The sequence below is a fragment of the Lissotriton vulgaris genome, chromosome 2_2 (assembly GCF_964263255.1).
Source record: "Lissotriton vulgaris chromosome 2_2, aLisVul1.2, whole genome shotgun sequence".
Classification (NCBI taxonomy): Eukaryota; Metazoa; Chordata; class Amphibia; order Caudata; family Salamandridae; genus Lissotriton; species Lissotriton vulgaris.
Genome location: NC_141688.1, coordinates 297386575 through 297397166, shown reverse-complemented (window position 1 = coordinate 297397166; position 10592 = coordinate 297386575). Strand labels below are relative to the sequence as shown.

The window sequence follows — 10592 nt, the reverse complement described above, 5'->3', positions numbered from 1 at the left end:
ACTTTGCTTGAAAAATCAAATCTCCTCTTCAGACGCAAGTCCAGCTCACTGGAGGCACTTTTTATGTCTCCTGTGATCTTCTCCAATCCGGGTCTTTCGGTGCCTGTAAATGTAAATGTATAGGCATTTATATAGCGCACTACTTACCCGTAGGGTCCCAAGGCGCTTCGACCGCTGCGAAACCCTTCCTGGCTTCCCTGAGAGATGGTCCCTTAATGGGTATCTCCAGGGTGAGACCAGGCATCCCCGACGGTCTGGTGGGGCCGTTAGTGAAGATGAGGCAAGCTAATGCCCAGAGTTGCCGAGTGTGATCGCTGATCAGAGTGGGCACCGAGGCGAGAGAATTATCGAGTAGCTGACCATGGTCCAGAAACCTGCCGCGCCGGGAATCGAACCCTGGTCCCAGGCCGTCCTCTGCTCTCGGGTCTGCCGCCTCTAACCAGTGAGCCACACTACTTGGAGGAGTTTTGTTGTTGTTTGAGGAGCCAAACCCTTGAAGGTGCGCCTGTGTCCAATCACAAATGTACCCTCTTACAAGAAAGATAAACAGAGTGAAAGATTTTCAAACAAGAATATATCTCGGTGCAGGGTCTGTCACAAACCAAATTTGCCACACGGAAAAGCTGCTTATTATTATTTTGGCTATGGTATCTCAGAGGCGATCCCAGGGCATCCTCTCCAGGACAGACACACCTTGTGCCCTGTGCAGAAAGAGGTGTCATCTTTGGGACTGAGAGCTGATTGGAGGATGCTCGGCCTCATCTGGGTATATAAAGGACTGGGTCTGGGGTCAACAAAGCATCTGGTGACCTGAGGACTGCCCAGAAACCGAGGATGGACAGCGGAGGATGGGCCCTGGTCGCAGTGTGTCTGCTGAGCACCTGCTGGTGCTTACCTGTACAGGTGAGACCCATTCAACAATGGTATATAGAGCTGAGTGCAGGTACAGGTGAGAGCTGCAGAACACCTACCGGAAGTGTGTCAAAGCTCACTTCCGCCAAACCTCAAATCAGGAGGTTAACATTTCAGCTGCCTGCGTATAAGCTGATGCAGGGCACGGCGCGCAACACACACGCCGCTGGCGAGTTAAAGGTGCGCCAAAGGTAAGCCTATCTGCGCCTGTCGCCAGGAGCCAGAACCCCTACCAGTTCCATACCAGATTGGATATATAAGGGAAGCACCATTCATACATAAACCAAACAAAACCTAGTAGAAATTAGAAATGCAACCGGTCTCAGGGACATAAAAAAGAAAGAGTGTAGCCCCTCTCTAATCCTAGAAGGACCTTTCGCATGTAGGACCTGCCAACTCCAGAGCCAAACATCCACGTAACGCTAATACCTACTCCCAAGAGCTCAGCCCCCCTATCACCAGTGAACAGGAAAGAACACCGCACCCTTTACTAATGTAACAATAACAGCGATTGGAACTGCTTCATGGCCAATGTCAGATCACTACCCAAGCATTCCACCCATATATGGGATCAGATATCTTCCACATTCCCCCATATTGGATTTCTGACGGAAACCTGGACCAAGCCCTTCTCCAACCCTGATGTTGCGGTCGCATTTCCAGAGGGCTATCACATTCATAAAATAGATAGACCCCACAAGAAAGGAGGTGGTCTAGCAATCATATACATAGACCCAATTAAAATCACTATGATTGACAATAAATGCAATGAATTGATGGAGATTCTGATCTTCAGAGCGGACCTACATCCCCACCTCAGCTGGAAAGGTGAACTCGTGTACAGGCCCCCAGGACCCCTCTCCAAGTTTCCCTCACAACTAATGGAACTGATCTCCCCCGACATTATCTCAACCAGGAATTTCTTACTGCTTGGTGACTTTAACATACATGCAGAGAACCCTGACAACAAAGAGGTCGTAGCTTTGCTGATGGACCTGTCCACACTAGGATTAACAAAAATCAACAATGAGCCCACCCACCAGGCTGGACACACACTGGACATCATTTTTACTAATTCCCCCAACATCACCTACAAAACCTCTAGCCCCCTGACTTGGTTGGACCCTTTCCTAATTGATTTTCAAATTCACAGCCAGAAAGACAACTTAATACACAACATTCTTCCTACTAAGAACTATAGACAATGGTATAAAATCACCCCTACCAAGTACCACCAAACATTCACTTCCCCCGAGATTTTGGACGCCGATACAACTCAGGAACGCCTAGCGTCCTTTACAGCAAATATGATAACTGCTATTGACCTTCTAGCCCCTTTGAAATCCCAACCGACCAAAAACAAACGTCTCCAGACCCCATGGTACACTCCCGATCTTAGATCCGAAAAATGCCACTGTAAGAAATTGGAACGGCTATGGCGCCTTTCCAAAAACCCGCAAGATAAGGAAAACTTTAAAACCCCACTAACAGCATACCACAAAAATATAAAACTCACCAGGAAATCGCACATTCTAGTACAACTTGAAACGCTGGTAACTCCTCTCGCACCATGTTCCAAGTCCTGAACTCATTTATCAACCCTGTCTCACCGAGTTAGCCGCCTCCCAAACCCTATGTAATAAAATCGCAAATCATTTTTCGGAGAAAATTGAAACCATTTATCAGAAGATCAGCTCCAGCCTCTTTACTCAGTCTGGCCCTAGCATAGATCTTTCCGTATCACCCCTGATGCCCTAACTTTGGAATCCTTTGCAGCTTTGAAGGCAATTGAAGTGGAATCATTGCTGAAAGTGTTAAAATCTGGATCTCCCCTAGATCCCATACCTGCCAAAACCTCTGCCATCCTATCAAAGACACTTGCTGCTCCCAACTGCTCAATTCTAAATAGATCTATGTAAGAAGTCAGCTTTCCACCAGAGTGGAAAGCAGCACAGATCATTCCCATTAGGAAGAATCCTAACATCTCCATCAATGAGGTCTCCAATTATCGTCCCACTTCTGTGCTTCCTCTACACAGCAAGCTTCTAGAGAAGCATATCAACAAATATCTGTCAGAATTTGTGGAATTCACAAATCGCTTAGACCACTCACAGGCAGGATTTCGACCAAAACACAGCACCGAGTCAGCCTTGGTGGAAGTAACAGATAACATCCGTATGCTGGCGGATGAAGGTCGAGCAGTACTTTTGGTGCTGCTCGACCTATCCACAGCATTTGACACCATCTCAAACCAGATTCTACTCCAGCGACTCGAGGACATAGGCATCCGAGGGAAAGCCCTAAAATGGTTGACCGATTTCCTCACCAACAGAACGCAAACGATAAACTTAGGCCCCTTCAGCTCACAAACCACCAAAGTCACCAGGGGGGTCCGCAGGACTCATGCATAAGCCCCACACTATTTAACATCTATGTTACCCCCTGGCTGGCCTACTGACGCAACTCTGCTTCATCCCTATCTCCTACGCTGATGATACACAACTTTTGCTTTCCTTTGATAAAATAGACACGAACATCCAATCCACCTTCTCGGAGGGTATGAAAGGCATTGCTCAATGGCTGAGAGATAATCTGCTCCAGCTAAACACTGAAAAATCTGATATCATGCTGTTTGGAGAAGTAATAACGAAATGGCCCCCAACTGGTGGGCTGAGGAACTGGGGTCAGCTCCCTCCCCCAAACATGTTGTGAAAAACTTAGGTGTGACACTGGACCAGAAACTTACTTTAGAAGAACATGTTAACCATACCGCATGGACATGCTATCGCACTTTGGGCCTCCTCTGCAGAGTCTTCTCTCTTCTACCAACTTCCATGTGAAAAACCCTGGTCCAAGCCCTAATCCTTAGTCACCTGGACTACTGCAATGCTTTACTTATCTCTGCCAAGGAATCCTCCCTTGGCAAACTACAAGTAATACAAAACCTCATGGCCCGATTGGTGAAAAACGCACCCCTGAACCTCAGCTGTTCCGCTACTTCAAGAACTTCACTGGCTTCCAGTGAAACAAAGAGTAAAATTCAAAATATGCTTTATGGTTCACAAATCCCTGAACAACATGGGACCCAGCTACCTGACCAAAAGACTGGCTAGATATATGCCACCTAGAACCCTGCAATCAAGTAACCAAGGATTCCTTCGGGTCCCACATATCAAACTAGCCCGCATGGGCGGCAAAGCATTCTCCCATCTCGCCCCGAGATACTGGAACCAGCTCCCCCCCCCCCAATTGCGCCAATGCCCCAACTTCCTAACTTTCAGAAAAATGCTCAAAACGACACTGTTCTAAACTCTCCCTGGTTGGCCACGAGCTGTCACAGAGCTGAGATACCCCAATGGGGGAGATTCGGGCGCTATAGAAATCATACATCAAATCAAACAGTGTAACATATGGTCCTGTGCAGGTGTAGACTCTCAGGTGTGCATCACAGTACGTATACCTGTGATGGTGAGAGCCACAGTATTAGAGTTAAATATATATGGGCTGTGCAGATTTAGACTCTTAGGTGTGTACAACGGTACAGATGAGAGCTGCAGTAACAGTGTTATATATGGTTCTGTGTAGGTGTAGACTCTCAGGTGCGTACACCTGTGCAGGTGAGAGCTTCAGTAACTGTGTTACATATAATTCTGTGTTATATTATGTTATTTGCTTTTGTAGCATGCACAGCTACTCCAAAGAGTGTCCCGGCGTGATCAGGAAAGAGTTGTGAGTCTCTAAATAACTGAGGCTAAAAGAGAAGGGTTTTCAGCATTCTCTTTAAGTCCACAGAATCGTGAATACAGCATAAAGCAAGCAGAAGGGCATTCCAAGCCTGTGCAGCCTTCAAGGCAAGGGAACCCCGTCAAAGCCTCTGGCGGGTGAACCGTGGGGTCGGGTCCAGAAACTGTGAGGAAGACCATAATTGACGATCCAGGGCATGGAAGGAAAACCTCTTCTGTAAATAAATAGGCCCAAGGCCAGAGAGGGCACTGTGAGCGATGGCGAGAATTTTAAAATTGACCCGTGCCTCAGTAGGAAGCTAGTGCAATGTTCGCAAGTGGGAACGCACGCTGCTTCTGCTGGAGAGATCCAGCAAAAACCTGGCGGCTGAATTTTTCATGACTTGAAGCTTATTCAGAAGATAGCCAAAAGTACCAATGTAAAGCGCATTGGCATAGTCTAGGTGAGAGAGGATCAAAGCACAGACAACCGTTCCCTTCGCAGATCTAGGAAGGAGAGGAAGGAACTTCCTCAATATTTTCAGCATTGCAAAGCAGGTGCCTGCCAGTCTCTTGATCTGTATGGAGAATAGTAGGTTGTCCTTGAACCACACCCCCATATTCTTAGCAGAGTTGCCCTTGAAGGTAGGTAGGGGAAATCCAGATGGACACAGCACCTCTCTAAAGTTATCCGGGAATTTCCATACAGAAGAATCTCAGATTTTTCCTCATTGCACTTAAGCTGCTCCGCAGCGATCCAATGAAACACTGAGGACAAACAATGTTGGACAGAAGAGACCAAGGTATCTTCCGTGCCCCAAATGAAAAGGAGTTGGGTGTCATCTGCATAGGCCACCATCCTAGCCTCTAACCCCTCTGCCAAATAAATCAGGGGTGACATAGATGTTAAAAAGGAGTGGGTTAAGGGATGACCCATGTGGAACACCCATAGTCACTGGAAGAGAAGCCAATGAGAACCACTGCAGCCAGACCTGTTGCATCCTGCCCTCCTGGAAGGATCTGAGCCAGCCCCAGGCGGTGCCAGAAATGCAGATCACATGGAGAGCCGAGGAAGTTGCAGGGCGTGGGGCACCGTGTCGATAGCCGCCGAGAGGTCCAGCATAATCATTGCTGCACTCCCACCAGCATCCAGACACTCCCGAAACACCTCGGAGACTTCAACCAACGCAGACTCCATGCTGTATGATGCGCGGAACCCTGCCTGGGCAGGGTGCAATAAACCAGAGCCCTCGACAAACTCGGTGAGTTGCCTAGTCACAACCTTCTCACACACCTTAGTCGGACTGGGCAAAAGGAATGATAATTACCAAGAATCGAAGGATCCAGTTCGGTCTTTTTCGGCAGAGGGAGAATTTTTGCCTGCTTCCATCCCTCCAGGACAAGGGCTTCCGGGAGAGACGTGTTGACAATCATATTAACCTCCGGGTTAATGATCTCAGCAGCCGATGTTGGCAATCTGGAACCGCAGGGGTTGGAAGGCGAGCCTGATTTCAGAGCTCTGAGAATTTTGATAGAGTAGGTGTAGACTCTCAGGTGTGCGTCACTGTAACTACACTTTTGCAGGTGAGAGCCATAGTAACAGTGCTAAATATGCTTCTGTGTAATGTAACAGTTTTACTTTGTTGTTAAATATTTCTTTATTAATTTTCTAAATATCTCTTTATTTATTTTCAAAATTTAAATGACTTGACTTGAAAACATGGCTGTTCCCTCCACATAGTCCTCCTGGTGGCACAGGCCGTACTACCTTTCACATACACTAGTGCCAAGACGCCATGGCAATCGAGCGCTCTATAAACATATATCCTTTCCTATCCTTTCCTATCCTATCCTATCCTAAAGCCAGTCTCTCAGATCACAAGAAACCTTGAGTGTTCACAATTCAATGGTTTCATGAAGCAAAAGATAGGGGGGTATAAGTATAGTAACCAATCTTAGGTTGGGGAATGCATTGCAGTCCACATCTTTACAGAAAGAGATTCAACTTTCCAAGTGTTACAATATATTTTTAGAAATATTTCGGTTGCCTAAGAAATAAAAAGAAGAAGAACTAGAGGCACAATTTGTATAATAAATGTATCCCTTTGTTTAGTTTTTGCCTGTTTAGTCAGGTTCCTGTGTATTGTGTGTGTACTGTGTTTCATCTGTAGCAGTGGTCCAGTTGGCGTTCCAGTAGCAGGAAAAAGTGTATGAATTGTGGTACGTACACAAGATGTGGAGTGTGGTCTACATCATATCATAAGTTTCTTTATCTGTTGTTTGGTTCTGAAATGTCCCGTACTCCTGCGGGTTCCCTCGACAATTTTGCTTCAACTACTGTTAGCTAAGTTAGCCAGTCAGGAGGGTCAGGTAATAATGTGTGACCTGGTATATTGTCAGGTAATAATGTGTGACCTGGTATATTATCACATGATATCTTGAGCTCAGGCCCAAAAGCACCCTGCACCCAGCTGCCCCCACTTGCCCTGTGTAAGTGACCAGAAGCTCAGCTCCTACAGCTGCATGGCCTGCCTGCTAGCAGCCACCAACCGAAGGCCCCCTATCCTCCAGAGGATAAAATTGGGCCTACTCTCTCTGCACCCGGCTGCCCCTGTGGCGCTGAGTGTGTAACACCTGTACTTACCTGACCCTGGAAGACCCCTGAGTCTACCCCCAGAACTTTAACTCTACCAGTCGAGTACCTACCCAAAGACCGATAACTTGATTTTCTCCATAGGATAACATTGGCTGGTTTCACTTGGAAATTCTTCTGTGTCGTTTATCGCAATTTTGAAATATTCCTTAAAAATCGTCCAAAGATCAAAAACAAAATTAGAAGAGATCCCTGTGCTGTACGTTTGAGCCTAGCACTGAACCTAAAAAGTAATTATAACCGTGATTTACTGTTAACCCAATTTTCCTCCTTAGGAATACATTGTCTGTTTTTTGCCAGAAATTTCTTCAAAGGGCCGATTTTCAAAACTCACAAATATTCCTTAAAAATTGCCTGTGTAAAAAAAAGATTTCTTTCAACTGTTTACAGGAAATGCCCCAGGGCGGAATCCAAGATCCAGCCCTTAGTAAGAAAAACATTTGTAAAGTGATTTTATTGCATTTACTTAAAACACCCCATTGAGCTCAATGTTATTTTGTGTTTAAACTTGTGTTACATATTACAACAACTGTAACTATTGCATTTAAAAGTCAACTGCTATTTGAAAGCATTTAATTGCAACATCTTATTCTGAGAACGTATTTATGATAATCACTGTGGCTCTAAAATAAAGTAACTATATATTTTTATATACAAAACTATTGGCCTAGAGTTCAGTTCTTGAGTGTGTGAGACCATTTGCTGGCTGAGTGTGTACAACAAATGCTTCATACTCTCCTCTGAAACTGCCTTACTGCTCGACCGAGCTACAACTTTAGAGATTAAGGTTATATCTAACTTTAGCCTCTGCCAAACCTCTGGGGACTCTGTGCAAACTGTACCTTACTTCGATCCAGTATATATAGAGCTACCTTCTTACACCTAGTTCTGTCAGATTGTAGCCCGCCAACCACCGCATTGCCAATTGCAATCTGGCTGCGGCAAAATATTGACACCCAATCCTCCTTCAGTGAATGGTGCATAGAGCTTTGTAAGCGAAACTCTGGCCCTATTTTTGCCCCATACCAGTAATGTCAACATTGAGGTAATATCTCGAAAAAAAAGTCAGTGGCAGAATGAAGGGGAGAGAACAAAAAAAATAACAATCTGGGCAGAGGTAGAATTGTGGATTTTGCTATGCGGCCCATGAGAGAGACCAAAAGGTCTGTCCTGAACTTTGTGGAGGAACGATTGTTAATAAGTACTCTGCCTATGTTGCTTCCAGCAGATTCGCTGGCTCATGATATATTTGAACTCCTAGGTATTTAAAAGTGTTACAGGACCCGGGGAGTGGAGTCTGAGGTCGCTGCCTTTACTGCTCCAGACTTAGAGGTGTCATAGGAAATAGTAGTGATTTGTCCCAGTTAACACTCAGACCTGATATCTGCCCAAACCTTTTCAGCAGCTGCATCAACTCGTTGGTCACTGCCGGATAACCACACCAATATATTAGTGCATCATCCGCATATAGGTAGATCACATGCCCTTGGTTGTATACCCTAATACCCCAGTCCGCGGCATGTGCACATAGTGCACAAGCCAGTGGTTTCAATGCCAGCGCGAAGAGGATCGGTGATAACCTTGCCAGGTGCCGTGCCCTATATCAAATGGCTCTGAGATTACTGTGCCCGTTTTTGACTCGTGCTGTAGGCGAGTTATATAGCAATGTGATCCATTTCAAGAAGTGCGGTCCTATTACATATCCAGTGAGCACTGCTTGCCAGTATTGCCAGCTTAAGGTATCAAATGCCTTCTCAATATCGAGAGAGGCTATCCTGGATGGGACATCTGCAGTGCCAGCTGAGTTAAGATGCAAGAAAAGTCTGCGTAGGGTGAGAAAAGTATTTCTGTAAGGAATGAAACCATTCTGGTAACCTTGTACCAGTAGTTGGGTTTTTGCTATTAGATGATTGGGCAGAATTTTGCACAATATCTTGTATTCAGAATACAAAAGGGACAATAGGCGGTAGAAGCTAAGCAACAGTGGGCCTCCTTGGTTTAGGTAGCACCACCAGAATGGCTTCATGAAGTGAGGAGGGTAGTACACCCGTCTCATAGGCGTCCATATGTATTCGGAGCAATCGGGGAGCTAATTGTGTGTGGAAGACTATGTAGAAGTCTATAGGAAAATCATCTGCTCCTGGGGTCTTGCTGTTTGCCATCTGCCGGATTGCATCTACAATTTCAGTTTTCCGAGATCAGTGATTCTAATTCAGAGTAGTTTGCTAGTGGAATACGAGGGAGATTTATATTCTCTAAGAATAACTGTGCTTTTGTTGGGTCGTTCACAAGGGGGGCTTTGTATAACAAGGCATAATAAGAGTAGAAGGCTTCATTAATCACACCTAAGAGTGTTGACTAAGTATCCCTCCTTATTATGTATGGCTGTGATTGGAGTCCTAGATGATTCGGTTTTGAGTAGTCATGCCAATAGGAGGCCTGCTTTATCCCCCTCCATATGCTACCTAGCTTGGTATTCTCTGCAGTCTAGAGCTCCTAGTTGATGTGAGCAAGCCTCAGCAAGGCCTTCTAGTGCAAGGGGTTCGCCCTTCTCTGCACAGAGACCTCAGACCATAGGAAGAAGTTGGCACAGAAACTGGAAAATACAAAAGCATAGTTTATTAAACCTTTAAAGGTGGTACTGCAGTCCACACAACACCCTTCAGTATTGTATAGAGTAGCACACCGAACTAAAGCACATGGCCCCTTTTATACACAATGAGGGGGCTCAGAAGAAGGCTGTACAAAATACAAGAGCAGAGTTTATGTACATATAAGGGCATATTGGAAGGCAAAATCGATGAGTGAGCGGAGTTAACAGTTTTCAGAAACTAGTAAACACATTCTTATCTGGAACTAAATAGTAACAGCTGCAGACCCTACTGGCATGCCTAGGCATGCTAAAGTGGGGGATGCTAAATATAGCCTGTTGCTGGGCAGATTTCAGGCAAAAACCTTGTGGCGAGCACATGGCAATGTATGGCATACAAAATGGCCGCTACGAATACAAAATGGAGTTGGTTCAATTGCTACGACAATGGCCAAATACAGCATGTCTTCTGCTAATGCTTAACCTAATCGCTGTTGACTTATAGCAGACGACCCTTTCAGCATTAGCTGAAGACATTCGACTTCCTAGGATAAGCTAGATATTTATCCCTTATATCAATGACCATCATCTCAGCTATCTCCTTCTTTAAATTATTCTTCATTTTGATTTCTGCAACATTTCTTCTGGTCGGTATGCAAGCAGTATTACACATAGAACATATCATTGGACTACATTGGATACACACACAACATGT

General features: G+C 45.4%; 1 protein-coding gene across 1 annotated transcript in view; it reads left to right on the top strand.

Moving 5' to 3' along the window:
* Nucleotides 1–807: 807 nt before the first annotated feature.
* The window catches only part of LOC147729334 (embryonic protein UVS.2-like), a 241931-nt gene continuing 232146 nt past the window's right edge, over nucleotides 808–10592 (top strand). Inside the window, exon 1 of the mRNA XM_086959827.1 lies at nucleotides 808–903. Within this exon, the coding sequence (XP_086815953.1) occupies nucleotides 835–903 (69 nt within the window). The 5' untranslated portion in view covers nucleotides 808–834. The remainder of the gene's footprint in view (nucleotides 904–10592) is intronic.